At 41.5% G+C, this 27,319-nt stretch overlaps 1 protein-coding gene across 6 annotated transcripts in view; it reads right to left on the minus strand.

The window, feature by feature from the left end:
* Positions 1-2,954: 2,954 nt before the first annotated feature.
* ZNF521 (zinc finger protein 521) overlaps positions 2,955-27,319 on the minus strand; it is a 452,135-nt gene continuing 427,770 nt past the window's right edge. For all 6 annotated transcript variants that reach the window (XM_063923628.1, XM_063923622.1, XM_063923624.1 and 3 more), the window contains one exon: positions 2,955-3,796. In XM_063923628.1, coding sequence (XP_063779698.1) covers positions 3,767-3,796 — 30 coding nt within the window. In that variant the 3' untranslated portion in view covers positions 2,955-3,766. The remainder of the gene's footprint in view (positions 3,797-27,319) is intronic.

Below are 27,319 nucleotides of genomic sequence, written 5' to 3' on the forward strand. Positions count from 1 at the left end.
GAAATTTGTGGGCCCCATAGCAATGTTTGGAAGGGGCCCCCATCCCAGTGCTTCTGGAGAGACACTTCTCTGCAGAAATTGTTAAATTTATGTCCTATATAATAGTTCCCTAGTTCATTTTCTGAACCATAGTAGAGCCTTGTTTAATGTTTTGCCCCATAGTAGAGCCCTAGTTTCTTTTATGAATCGTAGTAGTGCTTAAGTTCACCCTATACCACATTTCAGAGCTGCCAGTACACATTATGCCGCACAGTATCCCCAATTCACATTATGATATATAGTGCTTCCCGTTCATATTGTGCCTAATTACAGTGGCCCGATTAATATTATATAACATTAAAATACCCTCCAGTTCATTTTATACCACACTGCAATGAGCAGGTCCAGGGGCATACCTAGATATATTGCAGGCCCCCAAGGAAAAAGTTTGATAGGACCCCTACATACCACCCAATGGCGAAAAATGTATATAACACATGTAACTTTGACAGGAAAGGTGGGCCTCTCTCAGCTCTGGACCCCATAGCAGCTGTAGTCCGTGCACCTATGGTAGCTACGCCCTTGGAGTGAATGCATAGGGGACAACTGAGTGTTTTGCTCTAACCTCCCAAGCCACAAGTATTGTTAAAGCTGCATGTTATGTGGTGTCACAATGCTGGCATGGGTTACCCCAGTTATAGCAGTGTTACTGGCAGCATGAAGCCCCTGGATACTGTAGATAGAGCAGAGATGTTTTTGCCAAGGATTGGGTCTTCTCACATTTATAGTAGAGTGCTACAAAAATGGATTCTTCTCTGAAAAGGTGATGTGTGGCAACATTTGTGGTCAAGTACCAGTTTTAAAGCCCCTGGAAAACATTATTTGCCATCCATGGTCTAAATTGATATATTGGAGTTGTACAATAAACCATAATCTCACTGAGCACAAAACAACTCAAATTATCAGTATAAAGGTGTCTGTGACACTCTAGAGCCTAAAGCCCATGGGTATAGTATAATATATACACTTGTACTGAATTATGTATAAATGTTCCCCTGCATTTCCTTCTTCCTCAGCCTAGGACACATTAATGCGTGACACAGGACCATATTTTCCATTTTCACAGCCTTTCTCTCCTCACACGAATTTGTCTCTTCCAGTAAACACATTTACCCGTTTATTTGCAGCAGTAATAATACAGTGTATTACTCTTATGCTCTGTTACCCTGTCTCCTGCATCATTCATATTCTCTCCATTGGAACAACAGAAAGAGCATGTGACAGAATACAATGTGTCACTGGGACATCAGCTTGTCTTCCGTTACAAGACAAATGTATAATAATGAGAATGTTTGAATAATATTCTGAATAATGTTTACAATTTCCACTCTTGCCATCTCACATGCAGCTAAGCAAGGTCTAAGTATCTCCGGGGAGGTTAGCAAATGCAGATTATTTGTTGGATAAGTACCTGGTTATAAGATTCAAAATAATCTATTCAGAAGCATTTAAGCCTGTACTATACAGCCACAGATAGAAAGCACTGTAAATAATGGGGCTCTTTACAAGGATTTAAAAATTGTAGGCTAAGGTGTATGTACCTTTGTAGCTATTAGCGAGTTACAGGTCCAGCAGGCAAGTCGTACCTGGTGTTCAGCAACTGGGGGTGCCCAAGTTATAGATCACAAAGGCTAAACCAGAAACATACATTATCTAAAACTATACTAGAGAAAAATTCAACCAAAACAATATAGTGTTTTCATTATGGATTTATTTTTTTTAGGTGGCTGAACTGTACATTTGTTTGCCCTTTATGCAGCAATATATGTTACAGCACATTGCTTTACTTACATGTATTGTATATTACATTTTGTATTAACTAGACAGTAAGAGGAATCATTTTCATCATCAGAATTTTTTTGCTCTTACTTAAATCATATAATACAACGGGTGTGATACCGGATGCCGGCGGTTGGTAAGCCGACGGTCACATGACCGACACTGGCATTCCAACAGAGGATGGGGGTAATTATTTTACACACACACCCCCAACCCGTGTCCACTACCCTAACCTGACTGGGGGGGCTGTTAGAGCTATGACTCGGGAGGGGGCGTGCCAGATACAGCTAACCCCCTCTCTAGTGCCTTACCCTAACACCCTGTGTCCTAACCCTAACAGTGGCCCCAATACCATTGGGATGTCAGCATTCGGTGTTCCGAGCGGTGTCGGGATTCTGGTGTCGGTCACAACACCGCCGGCATGTTGTCTGCCGGGGTGCTAACCACATTATAATACAACACTGCCCAGTTTGATGCCACGATTATCTCTTTATCAAGAAAATCTGGAATGATGGCACTGATGTAAATCTATGTACCATTTATCATTTTCACATATGAACAGATGTCGCTACAAATTACTGTTTTAATCTATCATTTGCTCGTTACAGTCTTACGTACTCTCCTTGAATATACGTTAGACTTCAAATATCTGGGATTTTCCCATATTCCAGGGGTCATTGTATCAGCTTTCCGGATGCCACCCACTTTTTCATCGAAGTGAGCATTCCGGGGCTTCAGGTCGTGATTTGACTATTTGCAACATCACTACTCTGCCGCCTACAGCTGAAAATCATGGCATTCCACAGCGGGGATGCAATGATACCATTCCCAGCGCCACCCCACCACCACTCTGGATCTCCCAGTGGGATCATCTTCAAAGTAAGTATGGTTTTGTCCAGTTTAATGTCAGCAACTAGGTTTGTGAAATGGCTTCCCACACTTTGTGTAGGTGACCAAGGCGGAGATGTATCAAAGCTTAAAGAGATATATAGTGGAAAGAGCTAAAGTAGCAACCATTTTTCAAACACAGCCTGTCAAATGGCATTTAGAAGCTGATACTTTATCTCTCTCCACGGCTTGATGCAGATCCTCCCAGAACACTATAAGTAAAGAATACAAATAACAACACTTGATCGTAATGGTAAATTGAATTTATTTTCTCTTGGAAAACAATTCCAGTAATCTCCAGGTTCAGACGGCAGAGTAAACATTAATAACGATAACATACAATTTAGTTTAACGGATTCAAGAGTTTTGGCTGTGTGAAATCATTTAGAATAAAAAAAGAAGAAAAAAACGTTTGGACACACAAAGCATCAAAATGATCTTCTGGAGAAAAGATTCAGGGGAAACCTACAGAAGAACTATTGCATATATGGTAATGCTATTTGCCATACCGCAAGGCTTACAAATATATATATATAAATATGTATGTATGTATATATTTATATAGGCCTTATTCAAGATATTTTGATGAGAAAAGCTTTTCTGTGCAAGATTCTTCTGCTGCAGTATAAAAAGAAATCCTCAATTCAGCTGTTTTATATTAAAATGAGGAATAAAGACGAGATCTACTGGGAAAAAAAGTTGGACTACAGCTGGAAAATATGCAACCATATTTCTTGCTCTGTCTGCAGTAACGTCGGCCTCTTTCCTCGCCGGTTTTCAGTTTCTTTTCTTTGAATAGGGCCCAAGTCAACTGTCTTTATAAGACGGTTTTCGTATTGAACAACATAATACATGTGCAACACTGTATATACAATAAGTTTATCTGGTGCTGAAACGTCCAAACACATGAACATCCAACAGTTCCAATAATACAAGTTTTATGGTAAAATACAATGCTTTTTGAATAATATACATGAACAATCAAAATTTCGTGCAAAGATTAAAACATGTTCCCTTTTCGGTGCCTCCAAATGATCTTCAGATGAGTCTGTTTTTTGCATTAACTGCTATGTTGGGTCATTGTGTGATTCTGAAAGAAAAGAAATGAGAGCGATGACTCAGGACGCAGTATGCGGCTATCGTTCCAGACATATTTAAGCATTTTCAGAGGAAAATAACTGAACATTTTATGAATGGAATGCAATCAAGACCATAATAAATATTTAACAGCCTATTTCTATTGCCGGGAAGTTGCAATACCACAGCGATTGATCAATAATAACAGGATACAGTATGTACAGAGATCTAGAAAGGAAGGGTTAATTAGAGATAGAGTATACTAGATTTGTACAGGTCCTGGATGACATTCTACTTTGATTAACTAATACAAAGTAGTAGTAGTCCTGGCTTCAGACTTTTTGTTTGTGGCATAGATATCTCAACATCCTTAAAATATGAGGTAATCTCAGTCTATAAACACCCCATCTACTCTACACAATTTGTTTTTGGTGTGAAGTACTGTAATATGGATGGAGCAATATTTATTAATAACAAGAGTGCAGTCTTCTCATGTGATGCACGCAATCGCATGCATTGCTCAACCCACATCAAACCTCGTCACACTACTGAAGTTACCATAGAAACACCATAGTGTTGGCTTTCTTTGGCAGGCGCTATTTTACTAATTCAATAATGATGCATTCAATCCGGATGCTGTTGAGGGAGAGGTTATTCTCGCAGCTCAATAATGAATTAACTTGCTTTTATTTATTTATAGTTATTCATTGAGTCTCCCATATGCAGAATTCCAAAATACATAATATTCCGAAATACAGAATTTTCTGTTGCTTCAATGTACACAAACTTTGTTTATTGCACAAAATTATTATACATATTGTAAAATACTGTATAAAATTACATTCAGGCTTATTGTATAAGGTGTATAAAAAAACTAAATAAATTTTCTGTATGTATGCAAACTTTGCTTAATGCATAGAATTATAAAAAATATCATATAAAATTATCTTCAGGCTATGTGTATGAGTGTATATGAAACCTAAATGCATTTTGTGTATAGACTTGGGGCCCATTACCAGGATACAGTATCTCATTATGGTATGCAAATATTCCATAACGAAAAATCAATATCCAGAAGTTCTCTGGTCCGAAGCATCCGGGATATGGGAGACTCAACGATATATATATATATATATACACACACACACATATATATACATACATACATACATGTCTTTCAAGGACGCCCGGCACTCACACCTTCCCAAACTCAGCTGCTCCCGGTACATACATACATACATACATACATACAATATATTATTCCTGATTAACAATATTGTATAGAAAAGTAGAATGCGTACATAAAATATTACTATATATTGGTTATAGAAGAGTTGCAAGTGTCAACTCTGAAATGTTACAGAAAATAAAAAAGAAAAACAAAACAAAACTGTAATTATCTTAAGGATATTAAAATTAAAAATGTGGATCGCTACAACTAAGTCACATGTATTATAAATATAAAAAATGACAAAAAATATTTCAGCAGCATAAATGCACATATTAAGAAAAACATCATGTCATATAGTGATCTAGTGAATAGATATGAACTACAGTACTGGAAGGACACCTGATGACAGATTAGGTCAAGATGATTTGGATAATGTCTGTATCATTGTGACCTTATACATCATCAGTAGTTCCTCCAGTAGTGCATAACCTTATCACTATGGGTCTGATTAAGACTTGCATTCTAACGCAATGGTTAGTATAAAAGTCCAATGGTGGGGACACCGCGCATGTGCAAAACGCATTATTGTTATTATTATCCTTTATTTATATGGCGCCACAAGGGTTCCGCAGCGCCTAATTACAGAGTACATATGCACATAATCAAAACAGGAAAACAGTGACTTACAGTTGAAGACAATATAGGACAAGTACAGGGTAACTAAGCATAACTACACCAGTAGACGATGTAGAGATAAGTTTCAAGGTGGGCAAAAAACTGCAGGATTTGGGCAGTTGAGGATTATTAAAGTAAAAAAAGGATAAGCACATGAGGGAAGAGGGCCCTACTCGTGAGAGCTTACGTTCTAAACGGGAGGGGCAGACAGAGGTGACACAGATGGGGTAGACCGAGCATGGGATAGAGGGTTTGGATGAGATTTGGCTGGCTTTGGTAAAGAAGTGGGTCTTAAGAGCCCGTTTGAAGTTCTGTAGGGAGGTGGAGAGTCTGAGGGGGAGAGGTAAAGAATTCCAGAGAAAGGGAGCAGCACATGAAAAATCTAGAAGATAGGAGTGGGAGGAAGTAATCAGAAGACAGGAGAGTCGGCGAAGAGGATGGGTGGGAGAGTAAAGGGAGATAAGGTCAGAGATGCAAATGGGAGAGGAGTGGCTGAGTGCTTTGTAAGTGAGTGTGAGAAGTTTGAATTGGATTCTGAAAGGGAAGGGGAGCCAGTGAAGGGCTTGTAGGAGAGGGGAGGTGGATGTAGTGCGTTTGGTGAGGAAGATGAGCCGGGCTGCAGCATTGAGGATAGATTGGAGTGGAGAATGGTGACTTGTCATGGAGGCCAGTTAGGAGGAGATTACAGTAATCCAGTCTGGAAATAATCAGTGAGTGAATAATGGTCTTGGTGGCATCCTGGGTGAGAAAGGGTCTGATCCTGGAAATGTTTTTGAGATGAAAATGACAGGTTTGTGAGAGGTGCTGAATGTGTGGTTTGAAGGAGAGGGAGGGGTCAAGTCTTATGCCAAGACAGCGTACTTGGGGGCTAGAGGAGATAGTCGTGCCATCAATGGATAATGAGATTGTGGGAGGTGAGGTTGTGCGGGAGGGTGGGAAGATGATCAGCTCAGTCTTAGACATGTGGAGTTTAAGAAAGCGCTGGGACATCCAGGAAGAGATAGCAGAAAGACAGTTGGAGGTACGAGTGTGGAGAGCCGGGGAGAGATCAGGGGAGGAAAGGTAGATTTGAGTGTCATCAGCATAGAGGTGATATTGGAAGTTAAAAGAACTAATGAGTTCACCTAAAGAGGACGTAAAGAGAGAGAAAAGGAGAGGACCAAGAACAGAGCCTTTGGGGAAACCAACAGTTAGTAGAAGTGGGGGATGGGGGGTAGTGTCATGAGAGGAGACAGAGAAGGAATGATCAGAGAGGTAGGAGGACAGCCAAGAGAGGGCAGTATCACGCAGACCAAGAGAGTGAAGGATTTGCAGAAGGAGAGGGTGGTCCACAGTGTCAAAAGCAGCAGAGAGGTCAAGAAGAATAAGCAGAGAGTAGTGGCCCTTAGATTTGGCTGCATGGAGATCATTGCAGACTTTTGTGAGGGCAGTTTCAGTGGAGTGGAGAGAATGAAACAAGACTGGAATGGGCCAAGCAGTGAGTGAGGGGAAAGAAAGGCAGTGAGGCGATTATAGACAATACACTCAAGGAGTTTGGAGGCAAAAGGGAGGAGAGAGATGGGTCGATAGTTGGAGAGGGTGTTTGGATCAAGGGTAGGTTTTTTAAGAATAGAGAAGACAAGAGAATGCTTGAAGGCAGAGGGGACAGTGCCTGATAAGAGGGAGAGATTGAGAAGGTGGGCAAGATGGAAACAGGCAGAAGGAGAGAGGTAGCGGAGGAGGCGGGAAGGGATAGGGTCAAGTGGGGAGGTGGTGGGGGGGAGAAACAGATGAGGGCCATGACTTCCTCACCAGATACATGGGAGAAAGATGTGAGAGTTGGTGAGAGGGAAGGGGAGGGGTGGCAAGGGATGGGTGGTGGCTGGTTGCTGGTCTGGTGGAATGTGATGTCCTGACGTATAGAGTCAATCTTGGATGTGAAATAAGTGGTAAAGTCAAGAGCAGACAATGAGGAAGGGAGAGGAGGTGGTGGTGGGCAAAGGAGGGAGTTAACAGTGGCAAAGAGGCACCGGGGGTAGGAAGACTGGGTAGAGATGAGAATTTTGAAGTATGTTTGTTTAGCAGGGAAAGGTCAGCACTGAAGGATGAGAGCATAAATTTGAAATGGAGGAAGTCTGCCTTAGAGCGTGATTTCCTCCACTGTTGCTCGGCAGTACGTGAGCATTTTTGTAGATACCTGGTGCATTTAGTGTGCCAGGGCTGAGGTGTTCATCTGCGAGGGTGAATAGTGGTTGGTGGTGCAAAGAGCAGAAGTAAGAGATGCATTGTACAGGGAGGTGGCTTGTTAAGGGCATGTGACAAAGAGAAGAGGAGAGAGAAGTGAGTCGAACAAGGAGGATAGGGTTGAGGTGTCAATAGCCTAAATGTTATGCTTAGTGATGGTAGCTTTAGGAGGGAGAGATGGGGAAGCAGAGATAGATAAGTTGAAAGAGAGCAGGTGGTGGTCAGAGAGGGGAAAAGGGGAACTGGAGAAATCAGAAATATTGCAGCAGTGAGTGAAAACCAGATCCGGTGAGCTCCCGTTCACATGGGAGGGTGAGGTGGTCCACTGGGAGAGACCAAGTGAAGAGGTGAGGTTAAGGAGTCTAGAGGCAGGTGATTTTGTGGGGTTATCGATAGGGATGTTGAAATCACCTAGGATAATGGAGGGAATGTCAGAAGAGAGGAAGTGAGGTAGCCAGGAAGCAAAGTTGTAGAGGAATTTGGAGGAAATGCCAGGTGGACGGTAAATGACAGCAACTTGAAGATTAGTAGGTTGGTAGAGGCGTATCGCATGGACCTCAAATGTAGAGACTGTAAGGGATGGTTCTGGAGGTATTAGTTGGTATGTGTATGTAGAGGGTAAAAGGATCCCAACACCACCACCATGGTGACCCCCTGGTCGGGGTGTGTGTGAGAATGTGAGGCCCCCAGCAGAGAGAGCAGCAGGAGAAGTGGTGTCATAGGGAGTAATCCAGGTTTCTGTAATGGCCAGGAGATGCAGGGAGTTGAAAATGAAAAGGTCATGAGTGGGGACCAGTTTGTTGCAAACAGATCTGGCATTCCAGAGGGCACAGGATAGGGGGTAGGAGTTTGTGGGAGAGATGTGAATGAGATTATCAGGATTGCTGTAGCGTTGAGGTAAGAATAATTTGGAAGGAAGGGATATAGAGGGTGTAATGATGGTGCTGGGTCCTTGGCTAGGAAGGCAGACTGCAGGAGTGAGGCATTGAGGGAGAGTAGTACGATAGTGGTGGAGGAGAGGTGAGGTGACAGGCACAGGAGGGAGAGAGCAGGGTTGAGTGGTGAGGTAGAGAACCTGTGAATGGGCAGAGGTAAATTGTAATGGGAAACAGAAGAGGAGGGGAAGGGAGGCAGAGGGGAGGATGGGAGACAGAGGAGAGGAGAGAGGATGAGATGTAGGAGACTGGGAGATAAGGATAAAGCATAGGAGACAGAATAAAGGATTAGGAAGACAAGTATTCATGGGGGATGTTACCAGCCTGGCCATAGTGTGGATGGGGTAAATAGTGGTAGTAAAATGAGAATAGGAGGAAGAGTGGTGGCTGAATGAGAGAGTAGTGAAATTGCAGAAATAAATATGATTAGCAGTAATTTAAAATGTGGTTAATGTCTACTACAGGTTAACAGTAAGGCAAATGTTTTGCTGATGTTAGATGGAAAATTACAGTAAGCAAACAGCAAGTCAGTGTTCCTTCATTAACTATGCTTCTCAGTGAAACATTTGTTTTCCAGGTATTTGCAGGGTCCCAGTAAAAGTTGCATTGCAGGTGTTTGTTGCAGGAAGTGAATTTACTGTATAGTTTCCTGAGTCAGTGAGGTTTGGAGAATATTAGAAGTGAACATACATTTGTAGATGCAGTCCAAGTGTTGTTGGCTTGTGAAGGTTTTTTGCATTGCATGCTGCGTCATCGCACTCAGTGTCCCCTAAGACCCAGCCTGACTGACAGGCTGAGGGCTTTTGGGGGCAGAGAAGTCACGGAGAAGGTGTCCGTTCCTCAAAACAGAGGCGTGTTGCCTCCATTTTGTAGAAGTGACAAAGTCAGTGTTTGCGTCTTGTGACACAGATTTACTGATCTCAGATACAGACCTGAAAATCACTTAGATGACCGATTTACTCAGATAACCAATGATCACACAAAGTGATCTGATGGTGCATCTTAAGATGCAATAGCGGCTCATGGAAGCAGGCAGGAGGAGTCTATTACATCAGACGCCTTCTGCTGTATTAGCATATGAGCTGTACGGTATTGCACAACCGCTTCCTTGCAGCTGTACAATATTGTGCAACTCTGAATCAGGACCTATATGACATTATATTTTATATACTGGTACAACATGTGTATTTTTGCTACTGATTTGTTTTATTTGTTATTTATGTATTTAGAATAAAATGTTCATCGCGATACACATTTGTACAGTACTTTCATTTCCTTAGATATTTGGATAGCTTTATCATTTTTTCACATAGATAATACAGGTAATAGCGCTGGTATACCTTTCCTTCTCATTTTAGTTCATGTAGCTGCCAGTCAAGATCTAATTAAATATTCTGAGGTTCTGCTGTCTGAGCATTGGCAAATGCAGGGGGGGATTTCCAGGTCCACTCCTCTTGGCAAGTGGCTCAATTTATGACAATAGCAATGGTATATAATACTATTACTAGAACTGCCACCACAACATGCAGTGTAAGGGACAGAGCAGAGCTGCTGCACAGGCCCAGTGGTAGCAGCTTCTTCTACCAAGTTTGCTGTGTGTGTGGATCTGAGTCCTCAATCAGTGCAGTGGACCAGAGGGTAGCTGCCAGGAAGAAGAGACAGGAGCCTTATCATGAGGTGGAAGAATGTGTGCTCAGAAAGAGCAGTACTGGTTCTATTACTGTATGTTTATGCATTAACTTATTATGGTATGTTTAACTTTTCCTGACCACTTATTTATATTATTTAAATGTAATACTGTATTTATTCCATGCTGTATCCAATGTACTGTATAAAAGACCAATGCTTACATTAATGTCCAGGGTCGTTACTAGGTTTTTCTACCGCTAACACAGACCCCCGCACTTGCTCTAATGTTCTGCAGAGTGGGAGATTGTAATCTTCATTTGGAAACCCCCCTCTAGAAATCCTGCGTTTGGCACTGCTGAGGAAATTAGAATTAAAGTAAAATATAGTAAATGTGCACCTTAAATTCTCATATGTCTTATTAGGCAAAGACTAGAAACACCCATCTACAATATCTCACTTCTGTCCACTAAAATGTTTGCTGACTGAATTAAAAACCCAGAACAGACACTCTATGCACCACTGTATCTAACTTCCGCAGAAAGAAGCAAACACGTGTCGCACAGTACAAAATCATTTCACCAGATGGTGACAGCACTGGAGCAGCGGGCTTTTCTCCATAGTTCAAGAACACAAACAGAAGTCATTTATCATTACTGATTAACTAATTATGGTACACTACATGCTTCTTGTGAGGAGAATTGTATCCGTAAACAGATTTCATTCCGTGAAATTTGATAGGAAACCTGTGGCCATCCAGCTGTTGTGTAACTACAAGTCCCAGTACCTGGCTAGCATGGTATATGCTGAGACTTTTAGTTCCAATGCATGCTAACACATTTTATTTGTATATATATATATATATATATGTGCAGCTGTTGGCGGCACCCGGAGCTTAAAAAACATGACAAGAGGCAGGAGGTAGAGATCTTGTGACGTTTTTTAAGCTCCGGGTGTTGCCAACAGCCGCATGGATATTGGACTCTCTGACAGGGGATCGATCCTAGGCAGGCACCGGGCTGAGGTAAATTGCCGTTATTGGGAGTGCTGCTTCACGGACTTTATATATATGTAGATATATATATATATATATATATATATATACACCATTCTTACCTACGTTTTATTTCTCCTCTCCGGGAGAAGCCCGGGGAGGAGACGATGCAGGTGTCTTCGGGGGGCGGACAGTGACATCACTAAGCCCCGCCCCCCACATCGGGAAATGCTGCAATTTGCGGGTCCGCGGGAAGGGGGCGGGGCTAACATGACACGATTTGCGTCATTTTAACCCCTTCTCCACCTGACGGACCCGCGAATGCGGGAGGTTATCTCTCCATCCTGCTCGCATCACTAGGGTGCGAGCAGGATGCGGAAAACCTGCCCACTCTTCCGGGGGTGCGGGGGGCTACCCCAAAAAACGCGAGCCTCCCGCAGCTTCCGGGAGAGTAGGTATGATATACACACACACATACATACAGTATATATATATATATATATATATACACACATACATTTGATTTGATCCTTTTATATTATATATGATTATAGATAATGCATTCACATGTACTGTTTTTTATTTTAAGTTGAACCTTGTTTATTTGTATATAAGCTGCATTACATTTCCAGGGACTTTGAACAATACTCTCTGCCTTTAAGCGCTTTTCGTATTTTTCAGGATTTTTATTGTTTGTTTCTTACAAAAGCAATTGCTTTCCAACAGTCCGGATAATAAGTCTTTTGACCTGCATTCTACTCTGACCTATTAAGGTCATCCCAACTCTCAGGCATGTAGCTGATTTCGGAAATGCCTGCAAGTCCTGTATTTCATCTCCTGCCCACTCAGAATAAAGCGCTCTTTAAATGTGTGTGTACGAGTCCCATCTGACCAGACAGGCATCCCTGTTGTGGGCAATGGAGGGACAGAAGCTTCTGCCTTTATTAATGAATGCAGACCATTATGAGTCTGACTGGCTCCTGCTCTGTTCCCAGAAGCATATACTGTACGTGACTTAAAATGCTGTAATATTGACACAAGCAAGTCAAGCACCCCTAAGGAAAATTACTCCTTGTATATAATGTAGGCTCATAACAGCTCTAAGAGTACAAAATACAATCCTCAGGGATCAGGCTGACATATACCGCATTCTACCTACTCCCAGAACATTACAAAGAATTTCTTTGTGAAGGAATTCTCAAGGACAGCATAAAACTGAGTTTTGTAGCATCGTTTTGGCTCTCAGCTCTCAACACTAAATCGTTTGCTTTGAATCAATGAAAGCGCTATATCATCTGCATTAATCGATGAATTTGGTTCAATACACGTTCTATTAAATTATACTTTCTAATTGAGATTTTCTAGCACTGCCCTGTGCTCCTTTCCAAGTTGTAATTTTCACGTCGTTACAGATAGGTTAAAAGTTTTGGACTTTCCAAAGACTTAAGGAAAAAGGAAATAAATATATTCACGATTTTAAAAGAGAAACAAGACATTTAGGGGCATACCCAGTGGCGTATCTATAATGGTTGCAGTGTGTGCGGTGCACACGGGCCCCTGGTCTAGAGGGGGCCCAAACCACACACACTGCACCCATTTCTTCTATACTTACCTTTCTGGTGTCCATCGGTCTGCGTGTGTGTGGGCCCCCTTCTCTCCAGCAGCCGGCAGCGTTGTTAGTGCTCTGAGCACTAGAGACCCTGGCACAGTGCCAGAGTCTACAGTGCATGAGCAGGTGTCAGGAAAAATGGCCGCCACAACATTTCTCTGGACATCTGCGCAAGCGCTGTTGTCTCTGGCACTGTGCCAGGGTCTCTAGTGCTCAGAGCACTAACAGCGCTGCCGGCTGCGGGAGAGGAGGGGGCCCACACACAGATACTGCACACAGGTCCCTTCCTCTGTAGATATGCCACTGGGCATACTGTACCTGTGTATGCACACATTTTACTATTTTGACTACTGATTTATGTAAATAAAAATGAAAAGAACAATTAGCATTAAACTATTTTCAAATGCGCCTTATATGAAATTAGGTGATCAAACGCCCCCAACACTGCCACCCTCTTACCTGGAGAGGGTCACTCTTACTATGTACTGGGAACAAATGGGGACTCTAGAAGAGAGGCTTTTAAGTGCGTAGCTTTGTGCGAAATGCAGAGCAGAAAATCCAAATGACCTCAATGGCAATTTAAAATATAATTATGTTGGGGAGAGTGAAGCATCATAAAAATGAGGCAGCGCGGTGGAGGCCACGCTACATTCTGGACACTGAGACCTCCTTTGTGGATGCCACGCTTCCTAATTAGTTCTTTCAGTTTTTTACTTTATTGTTAATTATATCGGCTTATGAATGCATGTTATCTTTGAGCGCGCTATATGTTCTTTGTGCTTCCTGTAATTTTTAGTTATTTCAGTGCACAAAGAGGGCTTCATTAACAATAATTTCATATGATTCAGTACTTCATTTGTATCCCCCAAAAATGTTTGCCCTCACTTTACTGATTAGTAAATAAGTGGTATTCATAAATGCTGTGGTACAGGGCCAGATTAAGGCTTGTGGGGATAATTTTACCCAAAGTAAAAATTTACATCTGGGTAGAAAATCCTAACAAAATCAGGTGGTAAGAGATTACTAAACTGGGTCCTGGTGTTCAAATAAACTAGTGATTCACCCATACTCCTTTGCGCTCCCACTGGCAGCAGACTGCCGATGGAACACACACACACTGCTTGGCAGTGATAATAAACAGGAAGTTGATAAGTGATAAAACTCGTTGTGAATGATAAAACTTGTTGTGTATGATAAATGGTGCTTCAGCCACCAGCTCCAAACTGTCATTTTTCAAACACATGGTAGGTAGTAGCCGATTGGCTGGACAATGAGTTTTATCATTTGTTGATAAATGATCTCCTAAGTTCTTTGCAGATTCATGTGATGATCATCATCTGCAATTACGGCATCAGAAGGCCAGAGCACAACAAACAGCATAAGCACTTTATTTCAAAATACAAACGTTTTATATCTTTCATTTGTAGATAATTTTATTAGGACTTACATACCTCCCAATGTTTAGCTCCATTAGATCTGTGGCCTTGGGTGGGTAAGGCTAGGGCCTCGGGGTGGGTGTGGCCTCGTGGCAGAGACCGGTTTTCAGCATTTTGGGGGCATGCCCAGTGCTCAGCCCTCGAATAATAATGCCCGGATTCTCAGTTTTGTGTAGCAGGACAGAGGGGGCCCACAATGATAAAATCACAGTGCCCAGTCCCCTGCACGCACCACACACCTGCACATTGCCTTCTGGACCTCCCACCTGGCTGCCTCTTCCCAAAGGGGATGGCAGGAAATTTACAACTATACAGTAGGTAGAGTTCTGATCTCACCTGCTCCTCACTTCAGAGATTTTATTAATTACTCTGATACACTGTAAGAATTGACTCATAAAAACATTGCTTACTACAATGACATAATGATAATTAACAATTGATTTGTAGAATTTCTAATGCAATTACTTAGTACTTCAATTTAGATAATGAATGTAAAATGTTTCAAGTGCTTTCCAAGACATTTCTGAGGCAGTTACAAAAAATTTCAATGGAATGCGGACAGATATATGCCGTGTTCATACTTTTTGTGTACAGTTGTCTATAAGTAATCATAAACAATTGCAACTGCATATCTTCCTATATTTCCTTTTATTATCAGTTATTAGACTGGTTACTTGGTGGAGTGAAATACCCGTGCTAGCCTGCAAATGAACAGTATACTCTGTGACCAAAATGTATTGCAAATGACAGAAATGTTGTTTGGCTTCACAATCAAAATTAAATTTTGACAGGGTCACTAAGAGGGGACGTGGCCACGCCCCACTGGGTCCCTGTGTAGATGCTCTACCAAAGGCAGTGTAGCCATGTCACCAAGAGGGCGTGGTTACCCACCCCTGAATTCCCAGGTCCCCGATGAGGCTGGGTAGTTTGTACCTGCCTCCCCCATAGATGCCCCAACTTTTTGAACAATAATATCTCTGACTTGTAAGTGGTCTTGTTTTATTCAGTGAGAAGTGCTAAACTAACATGATAAAGGAATGTATTAAAAAAAATTATTACAAGGGCAAATTTACTTAAGTCGTCTAGAAGTGGAAACCCACACTGCTAATTCCTTGTTTTGCACATACAGTGTAGGTGTACTTGAGATCTGCTCATATTAAGGACTTACACATCTAATTTGACCTATTTCAGCAGTAACATCAATATTTTTAGATTGTTAGAACTTCTATTTGTACACAATTTAAATTTGCTTTTTGTCATTTATGTCATTAACACTATTGTAGCTTTAGTTTTAAGGCGGAATAGAATTTAAGCATTTCTTGTATTTAATGTAAACGCTCAGCAAAAAATATGATTTTAAGTGCTGTAAAATGAAATGCCCTACATTCTACAAAAAAAAAAAAAAAAAGACAAGAACAGAGAGATACTTCCGGTCATAAGTGGTCATTCCGAGTTGTTCGCTAGCTGTTTTCGGTCGCTGCGTAGCAATCAGGCAAAAAAAGGCACTTCTGCGCATGCGTATGCGTTGCAATGCGCAAGCGTGACGTACTTTCACACAAGGTCTAGCGACACTTTTCAGTCGCACTGTTCGCCGCAGAGTGATTGACAGAAAAGGGGCATTTCTGGGAGGTAACTGACCGTTTTCGGGGAGTGTGTGTAAAAACGCAGGCGTGTCAGATACAAACGCAGGCGTACCGGGAGAAACGCAGGCGTGGCTGGCCGAACGCATGGCGTGTTCGTGATGTCAAAACAGGAACTAAATAGTCTGAAATGATCGCAAGCTAGGAGTAGGTCTGGAGCTGCACAGAAACTGCACAATCTTTTTTTTGTAGCCGCGCTGTGATCCTTTCGTTCGCACTTCTGCTAAGCTAAGATACACTGCCAGAGGGCGGCAGCTTCGCGTTTGCACGGCTGCTAAAAGCATCTAGCGAGCGAACAACTCGGAATGAGGGCCATAGTCAATTAGCCGCGGGATTAACGGCTAATTGCTGTGGCAGGACCGATTCACATGCGTGAATCCTCAATGGTGGACTGGAAGGTGCGAGGAAAAGTCAGCAAGAAACCAGCAAAAGCGGGAGTCCATGCAGGCGGAAGACCCACTGGACAAGTGTATTACAGTAACTATTACCAGCAATCATTTTGGTTTTATTATAAGTTTGTGCTCCAGCCAAAATGAAACTAAATGTTTATTTGTGCATGAGCTATCCTTTAACACAAAATAAGTATTTACTTGTTGCTTAGAAGAACACACCTGCACTAAAACTATAGCAACCAGATCTTAAATTAGTAGCAGTTATATTATAAAAAAAAAAAAAGTCAGGTTGCTATGGTTTTAATGCACAAGTTCACATTACAGCAATGAGTAATATAATATTAGTATATAAGCAATGCATCACAGTTGTCTAGACAAGTCCATAGGAAAACATAAGTGCCATGCCAACTGGACTGGAGACGTAGGACCCAACTATTACACCCCATAATAAAGCAGGCCCACTGTACACTTGAAATATTATGGTACAGTATATCTCTTGTAGCATACAGTAAATATTTCATACAATTTTCTAGTATTCTACAATATTGATGTTCTGGGCAATGTCTATGCTTTCAGACATATGCTGTAAGGGCTCAATTTGGCTTTGGCCCTATCAAGGATCCTTATATGGCCAGTACATAGTATTTACCATGAGTCCAGGTGATTCCCTTGCACATATTGCATTTTAAGATAGCTTCATGTGAAGTGAAACATCGCTACTCCTCAGGGCCGTCTTTTCATATGGGCTCAATGGGAAGTTGCCCAAGAGCCCAAGGATTATAAGGGCCCTAGGCTGATAGCTAAGGGTACCCTTTTTCCAGGGGTTCAAGGTTTTTGAAATCGGCCCTGGGAACCGGAGATATCCGACTTCAAAGCAGTGGTCACCATCCCAGCCTGTTAATTGCTCTTCCCATCCAGATATCTTGGGTTCTGCCTGACTGAGAGTTTTCTGAGACTAGACTCCAAAAGCTGTGACTCTCTCCTTTCGGTAGATACTATTAGCTTGTCTCTACTATACCCAGTACCAGAGATATCAGCCTTCAAGCAGCTGGTCCCTGCTCCAGCTCCACATGCCTGGTATGCAGTTTTATATTTTCGTCAGTAGATTGCTCTGACTCCTGAACTCTGATCCCCAAGTGCCTAGTACCTCATGAAAGGAGGGACTACTTAGTTTTGTATCCCATTGAAAGCTAAGAAATCTTTTTTCAGGAACTGGAGATATCTGCAGTCAAGCAAGCTGCCATCCCACCAGAAAATGATGAATATTAAGCCCACTCCACTAATTACCCCTCCCTTGCATATTAAACACCCCCTACCACCCTGGGAGTCACGTATAGAGCCCCTTCATTCATCCCAATGCCCCTGATCTCCCTCCGGCCCCATTTCTCATCATCAGTGCAGTAAAGGAGTAATTAGCAGAATTTACTGCTCCAGGACCTACATGCTGAGCAGAAGATAAAACACCCCCTACTGCCCGCAGGACATCAAATATGGTACAGATAGTACCTCCCATCCTTACCGCTGGAGGATGGGTAGGGGCCCCAGTGTATTGCTTTGCACTGCTGCTAAGATGACCCTGCTTACTCATCATATGTAAGTCATTAGTATGGAAGGCGTTGCGACACCAGATCCCCATCACTGGCAGCTATATCCCAGATCACAGACTGATCTATAAAACAGATATCTGCCAAAAAACATAATAGTCAATGACAGCAGCTAAAGACTATTACAATGGAAACAATGGCCAATGTTATTGAGTACAGTTGTTACTGTGCTTGGAACACACAACATGTACTTTGTCATATTAAACATATAAGGTTTATCTGGAGACTATCCCTTCCCTCCATGCAATAAAAAAAGGCCAAGACAAAGCACAAGAAAGCTCTAAGAGGTTTTGCTTCCAACTAATATATTCAGAGATTAAGACAGGGTTGTTGAGACAGATGTGCACATGTGCCAGTTTCTGCTCGTCTTTAAGTTCCGTCATAATGTTTAATTTATTACATTTGTGCTTTCCAACCATACATCTGTGCACATCTTGGCTGTGTTCATTTTCTGCGCTTTCATTTCAGATACCTGAAAACTGACTTGAAAAGGAACTTCCTGTTTGGCACATTGCAGATGTCTTAGTCCTCTGTGGTTAGAAGTTTCCCCAAATGTCTACAGAACACATTCTTTGTGCCGGTGTTGTATTTCATGCCCCTCTACACTCAGCTTCAATTAAACTCCTACTAAATATTTAAATGCAGGGTCTGGTAATTGGTTACAAATAATGGAACCTTAAATTAATAATAATTACACCGAAATACTCTGTACTATTCATGATGTTTGAATGCCTTCTAATCTTTTTTTGTAGAAAACAGTTAATGGAACAAATGCGTTTTTTTGTGTGTTTTTTTTTATATTGTTCAATTGTTTTCTTTCAAGACGGGGAATTTATGTGCCAACAGCTGACATATTCCTTTATAGTTCTTTGCCAGATCTGTGCATTGATTTCAAATCCTGAAGTGACTGGCGGTCTTAGGATTTAAACCCTTGTCCGCTGGATTCAAAAGGTCAACCAATTAGAATGGAAGATGCACACAGAGCTGCAATTTGTATGCAAAGGGCAACCTTTCAAATCCGGATGCCTTGTTGCTGTGTATGAACACACACGTGAAAGGTCTTTAAATAATAGGATGTCTTTACGTGCAGGTGACTTGGTCACAGGCTGCCTTTGTACACGTTACCAATTTATATAATCAACATCAAATGACAGAAGAAATCACTGTTGGTATTTCCAGAGATAAAGGTACACTATCACTATATCACTGTGCTGGAGATGTATAGGACATGACAGTGTTCTGTATATAGAGCATAAATGGCATAAGAAAGAACTGCATTAACAAACCCTGACATATTCTATTGTGCTATTTACAGTATAAACTGATCAAATATAAATTAATCCAAAGTGTACAGTAGCATTTGTAAACAACATACAAAGAAAGGAGAGCCCTAGGCCAAAACATACCATCATATTACCGGGTGGTCTTCACTTTGCCGGCGGTCGGGCTCCCGGTGACCAGCATACCGGCGCTGGAATCCCGACCGCCGGCATACCGACACTTCTTCTCCCTCTTGGGGGTCCATGACCCCCCTGGAGGGAAAATAGATAGCGTGGTGCGCATAGCGTGCCACCGTGCCCTCAGCACGGTGGCACGCTCATTTGCGCTTGCCCCGCTGTCGGTATGCCAGCGGTTGGGATTCCGGCGCCGGTATGCTGGGAGCCCGACCGCCAGCATACCATACTACACCTCATAATACCACCATTAATCCTCAGAGTCAGCATATGCTGCCATAATGTCACTATAACTATGAAGCAGCATAACGCAACTACACAGCCACCATACTGTAGTCTCACATGAGCCCTAATAGCTACTATATGCCTCATAATGAAACCAAATATCCAATGCCACTAATACATTAACCTTATAATTCCCCTTATAATTTCATGAAACTACATATATCCAAAGTACGTCTCAAAGTGCCCCTCATATAGCTCCAAAACTCCCAGCACAGTCCCAGAAATAGTCAGCTTCATTAAACACTGTATTACTCTGTCAGATGCATGATATAACTAGAGAAGTTTGTTAAAAACCTAACACATCTGAACTTTGGGGATCCGAGAGGACCGAGTCAGGTTGACCGTCAAGTTCTAAATCTGTGGTTTTGAATTGCATGTACTGTAAGTACCTCCCTCGTGATTTCAGGTGCCATTTAACTCAGGAGAGTGTATGGTGAAATGGGCAAAAGTGACATCTCTAGATATAACAGGCAATAGCCTTACCAATGTAATTACTGTAGTTACAATGCTCGGGGAGATAGCCTTACCAATGTAATTGCTGTAGTTACAATGCTCAGGTGGAGATGTACTAAGCAGTGATAAAAGTGGAGAAGTGAGCCAGTGGAGAAGTTGCTAATGGCAACCAATCAGCATTGATATAACATTTGTAATTTGCATGCTCAAAAAGTATACAGGACAGCTGATTGGTTACCATGGGCAACTTCTCCACTTTTATCACTGCTTAGTACATCTCCCCCTCAGTCTGACTTTCTTATAAGTTGACTTCAGATGCTGTAGTCTACTGTTTGGAGTTCACCATAGGAAATAGAATTTTAGCAGCTTAAAGCTGTATCTTGAGATCTGCTGGCTTTGCATATGGTATTTTTTCCCCCAGTGAGCTGGGCTTTTCGTTCCCGGTGGTGAGGTAAGAGCCTTGTTTCAGGAAACAAAATGTAAGCAGCAGAAAAAGGGTCTTATTCTTGCCTCCTGGCCCACAGGCTGCTATGTCTCCTCCCCAAGGAATCATTTATTGCAGGAAGAAGCACAGTTGTAGGTACTTTACAGTTTACACACCCTTAAACACCTTCACCACCTCATGTAGTTCCACTCGGACCATAAGGTGCAGACCACTTTTTGACCAATACGTGCACATTACAGTACAAAACTCAGGTAGCTTTATGGTGCTATCCATGTACCTCCCACACAGCTGCAAAACAACCTACAACTACTGGCAAGAAAAGGTGCAAATGGGAACTAAAAAGAAACATTAACTGCCAGTAAAAACTCACACATAAAACTATTATTAACATCACAGCATACTTGCCTACCTGACCCTCTCCATGAGGGAGAAAATGCTCTGTTCCTGGACTTTCCTGGTAATGTATGATTGCCATCACCTGTGGTGAAACACCTTTCTTATCAATTAACTAGCTCACCACAGGTGATGGCAATCATACATTACCAGGAAAGTCCAGGAACAGAGCATTTTCTCCCTCATGGAGAGGGTCAGGTAGGCAAGTATGCATCACAGTGATTTTGAAACTCCAAAGAAATCAGCTAAGGAGTGATTGCACTTTAATTCTGAAGCATTATCTACCTTTACTGCCCAAAGCAACAACCAAAGTTTTGCAAAAAATAAGGTTTTTAGCAGTCTCCGCTTTAGTGTGTATAGTTTATTTTAATAAGAAAAAAACCTGAAAATGCCCTCATGTCACTCACAGAATTGCAGTCATTAAGGCTTACATGGATACATTTAATACTATGGATTATATACAGTATACTGCCCAATGCTAAGTACATTATTATTATTATTATTATTATTATTATTATTATTGATATTGCTGAGTTTGTATGGAGTCAGAGAGCCAATGAGGAACATATGACATAGAAGGTAAGCAGAATACAAGGACATGAAAACAGACTGTAGAGAGGGCACTGGTGATACAGTAGCTTATATTGTAATTGTAGGAGGGCATTAGTATGGGCATTGCAGGTGGGACTAGGGTAAACACTAATAAAGTGATGGTTTTTCAATAAGCACAGAAGTCTTGTAGGTGGGTAAGGTCTAAGAGGGCAACAGGGAGAGTATTATGAGATACAATCAGAGATGTATGAAGGGATGGTGGTGTTAAAAGCTAAGCACAAATAGTCGAATTCTGGAGGACTCAATGACAGGTGAGCTTGGTCGATCCACCACCTGAAGGGAGAAGGCCACAGCAATGATAGTTGAGCAATCACTTTACTGTTTAGCATTCGCTGGCATGGGCTGTTCTCCAGGCCCAGTCCTGGCAAGACTCTTTCCATATATTGAAGCAAATAGAAATAAAATGCATTGGAGCACTTCTTACAGCTATTGTTAAATGGACCACTAAGTGTCTTCAATGATATAATGCTTTGTTGAGATGTATAGCATAACTGTAAACAGGTTATAATAGTCTTCTAGTACATTATGTTACATTAAAGCCACAATCCACATAGGGTTTTTTCTCATTAAATACAGTAGCAAGTTGAGTTTTCTGAAACTGGCGGAATGTGCGCAGCCGAACATGTTCAGTGGCAAATCGCCTGGTATTCCACAAAGTTAAAATAAAAAATTGGAACTTCTTGTTGACACATTCCTAATATTAGTACTATTCATTGCTCTCACTTGCCCTCCCCTTAGATAATGCGAAATACATTTGAAACATTTGAGCACTTTCATTTCAATTTTCAGGATGTGCTGTAACTATGGAGAAACTAATCTACGATTCTCCTTTTCCCTCAATTTGCTTCTCAAAGGTAATTTGAAATCATTACAACAAAACTGCATAATTAGGGTGGGCGGACACTTTAAAAATTAAGCATTTAATTTGATGTTGAAATAAAGGCAAAACTGTACTTATCAGAGACCAATCTACTGTGAAACAGTGAATAGTGGCGGAAATTCAATGGTAAGCTATAAAACAGGCACACACAGCAATACTTCCCGGTATGAAGAGACAGGCACCAGGAGGCCTGAATTCTAATCAGTCATCAAAGGAACTTATAGTACAAAAGTGCCACTTATTTTAATTTACTCTAATACAGACCTTTCCCTCTTACTAAACATAGAAAAGAATAGCTTCATTAGACTATCTGGGACAAAAGACGTCGCTAAGCCACTTGTAGACACCTGGATGAAAAAACTCAATTGCTCCAAAACCTGTTGTAATTATTATTACTATAATCAAAACAGAAATGTAATGGGTGTTCCTCTCTCACAACTGCAGCTAAATCTTTTACTCCAGAATGCATAGGTTATGGACTCTCTCTCCTATTATGTGCGGCACAACACAGATTTGCCTGGTTAGATATTCAAATTAACGTTCTGTAAAAAGTAATTGTGACAAACTGATAAGCAAGGTATAAGTTATTTTTGGGGTTTAAGATTTAACCTGAAACTTGTTTGGATGGGAGCATCTCACTGCCCAAAATAAAAGCATCAACATGAAGGCACCTAGAAGTGCATATGATATAGGGCCTAATTCAGACCTGATCGGTGATGTTTTCGCATGGCAGCCGATCAGGTCTGAACTGCGCAAGGACCGGCGCTGCAGTGCGCCGGCGCATGCCAGGCAGCCGACGGCCGTCTCAGCCCTGCGATCACTCCCCTCTGCCTGATTGACAGGCAGAGGCGGTCGCTGGATGGGAGAGGGCAGGCCGGCTGTTAGGGGTGCGGCCTGGGCCGTGCGGGGGGCTGGCTACAGTGGCTGCATGACGTCACACGCAGCCGCTGCGTCCTTCACAGCAACGAGTAGCTTCCTGCCAGCTACTCCTAAAGTACAAAAGCATCACCGCTGTGTGTGTGGGGGGGTAGGGCCTGACATGCGCGGTGGACTAGCCCTGTGCTAGGTGTCCCCCCACATGTCTGTGTGACTGATCGTAGATGTGCTAAATTTTAGCTCTGAATTAGGCCCATAGTTTTGTACATCCATTCCATGTTCTCCAGGGGGTATATTTACTAAAGCTTCTAAAAATGAAAAGTGGTGATGTTGCCCATAGCAACCAGATTCGGTCTAACATTTCTCTATTGTATCCTAGAAAAATGAAAGACAAAATCTGCTTGGTTGCTATGGGCAACATCACCACTTTTAATTTTTAGAAGCTTTAGTAAATTTACCTCCAGTTACAAATATATTTACTATCTGCCCAATAATAGTAAATTATTTCCATATGTATAATTACCTAACAGTCCATGTGTTAAGGATATTCATGGATGAGCACAGATGGTTAGCACAGACTAATTAAGTCACCTTTGCCCAGCATGGTTATCCTCAAATCCTGGACCATTAGTGTGCCTTGAGGACAGAGTTTGGGAACATCTGACCTAACCAATAAGCTAATCAGTGATCAATCTGTCTGCAGACCTGGCATATCACTAATACTTCTGCTGTCAGTGTGCATGGTGGCATATTTGACAGTTGTACATTTCTGTGCAGCTATCCTGACAAAGTGATGTGCTATATTTGATAGCAAATAAGTGTACTAGCCTAGGTTTACTATAATGCAGTACCAATTATAGCACGTTACAGTATATTGGAAGGTAAGAGAACTGTATGAAAATATGGGACTGCAGCATTATCAACTCCATAACCACTGATGTTAACAAGTTAAAGGTGCCTTCACACGGTGCGATATGTACCCACGATTTTAATCAAATGGTGTAAATCGCAGTGAATATGGTGCATATCGCACCGTGTGTACAGTGCTTGCGATGCCGATGAGCGGTCCCACCGCGTGGGTAACGCAAGCCCACTTGTCATGTGCATGCATGCCAGATGTGATCAGATCGCAAGCAAACATGGTGCACATTACACCTTGTGTACAGAAAAGCCTTGCAATCCTGATTTACGTCACCCAAGCCACTCCCTGAGCCCTCCTCTTTTCACACTGCGTAGAGGAAGGAAAGGAAGCCATCAAGCAGCAGCCGGAGGCTGCCGCTATTTATCCCCTGTGAAAAGGTGCCACCGACACCCCTGTAATATCAACCCACTATTTAAATGAGCGCTTTTTTTTAATTTTTATTTTTTTCGCATGGTACAAATCGCACACGAGACTTCAAGGGAAATCGCATGATACAAGTCTCACCGTTTGTAGGCCCCTTAAGATTAATGCAAGTGTCCGATCACTCTCTAAGTGAATACAACTAAAAAGGGGGGGGGGATGTCTATCAAGCAACGTACAGAGAACAGTGTTCCAGAACAAAATTAAATAACTACCGCTTTTCTTGTTTTTTGTTGTTCAGACATGAACACTTATGATTTGATAATAGTCATTATCAAACAAAATCAGTTATCACCAGTCACAAAATCTGCCTATGAAATATCATGTTGTTGCAATCTCCCTTCAGAGCAATTTGCTATTACGGCAACAACAGGTAAGCACATCAGATAAGATGCTACCTGGGTGATCACTGAGCCCTATCAACACTTATATTGTTGTTTGCTATTCGCAGCAGTAAAAACAGAAACTTCGAGGTCCTCTCTCCGTGTCTGCAGTGTCGCCGCCATCTGCCCATTTCTGAACACTGCATAAGATTGCGATCAATGGATCCAAAGATCCTGCTCTTTCAATACAGTAGCACATATAGGCTACAGCTGCTAACGCTGAAGATGGTGTAAGCTATCACAATCAAGCATTGGAAAGCTAAGCTTTTCCGAACTTGATAAATTAATCTAGACTGCAGTCCTATTAAGAATTATCGATACCATAGAAATCTGCCTTAGTTTGCCTACTGCACAATAAATCGAAGTATATATATATATATATATATATATATATATATATCTATCCATAAGCCGGCACTCCCTTTAATATTCCATCGTGCTCCGGTGCACAATCCAATACATGCACATACTCCAACAGAAATTGGCACTCAGAGTCAGCAATAGGTCAAACAAGCGTGTATTAGGTCAAGTACTTTCGGGTTCACAGACCCTTTCTCAGGACCACACTGCAAGAAAGATATCAGCAACATATCTTTCTGTGAACCCGAAAGTACTTGACCTAATACACGCTTGTTTGACCTATTGCTGACTCTGAGTGCCAATTTCTGTTGGAGTATATATATATATATATATATATATATATATATATATACATACAACAGTAGAAGAACTGGCGCCAAGGGGTCGTATCAACTCCCACTTTTTAACCCTTAACTGGTTAACAATTTTTAAAGTACAGTAATAACATGTTCCATCATAAAACATTTATTAAAAGCATATTCAAAACTGGTACAGAAGAGACGTAATGTTCCACAGTGAAAGCTGTATAATTCTTAGCGTTGAATACAAATGCGAGTGGGTCACAACAGTCTCCTCCTTCTCCTTAAAGTTGGTTCGGAGATAACGTCACAACACAGACAACCCAACGTAACACAGGTGCTGAGCTTCCACTACAGATCCATAGGAGGTCTCCTATCTAAGTGACCTTTCAGTACCTGGGTTTCCAAATTTCTTTTATTCAAGTTGTCTCACCATAAGGCCGCACTGGTTGTTTATCAGAAAGCCTTGGTGATATATTGGAATTTCCATCTTGCACGTATGAACGAGCTTTTTCGTATTATACTATTCGTTCCAGTTACTCGAGATGTACCCCTGATGAAGTCTTTTGTATAAGACGAAACGCGTTGGGTTGTCTGTGTTGTGACGTTATCTCCGAACCAACTTTAAGGAGAAGGAGGAGACTGTTGTGACCCACTCGCATTTGTATTCAACGCTAAGAATTATACAGCTTTCACTGTGGAACAATACGTCTCTTCTGTACCAGTTTTGAATATGTTTTTAATAAATGTTTTATTATGGAACGTGTTATTGCTGTACTTTAAAAATTGTTAACCAGTTAATGGTTAAAAAGTGGGAGTTGATACGACCCCTTGGCGCCAGTTCTTCTACTGTTGTATATTCCTATTCCTAGTCCCTTCTAACAGGGGACTTAGTTGAATTAGGCAGCCTGTACCTAATATCTTGTGCTTTATCCAAGGATAGAGTTTTATCTAATTAGCACAGAGGGAGAGTATTTGTTTGAGATATATATATATATATATATATATATATATATATATGTCAACCTTCATAATGTTGATATAGGAATATCAACATGTTCCTCATGTCAACAATGTGCTTCTGCAGTACGTTTATCCCTAAAACTAACCCTTACATTTACATTTCATATGTTGACATACCATATAAAACACTGTATAGGTGTCGACATTTATGATCATCATTTTAATCATATCGATATCCTGACAACATTGTCCACTTGATGAATATCCTTACAAAGAATTAACAAAGAATTAAGGTTCAAAAAGGGTTGAGATTACCTAAAGGATAGAAAAGGGACAGACTAGATGGGCCAAGTGGTTCTTATCTGCCGTCAAATTCTATGTTTCTATGACTGCATTTCTAATATCTCCAACACTAGGGTTTTCTTGAACTGCTCCACTACTAAAATAAACAGCCATTTCCACATGGTTTTATGCTTCCGAAATCAG

Source organism: Pseudophryne corroboree, chromosome 5, assembly GCF_028390025.1.
Source record: "Pseudophryne corroboree isolate aPseCor3 chromosome 5, aPseCor3.hap2, whole genome shotgun sequence".
NCBI lineage: Eukaryota > Metazoa > Chordata > Amphibia > Anura > Myobatrachidae > Pseudophryne > Pseudophryne corroboree.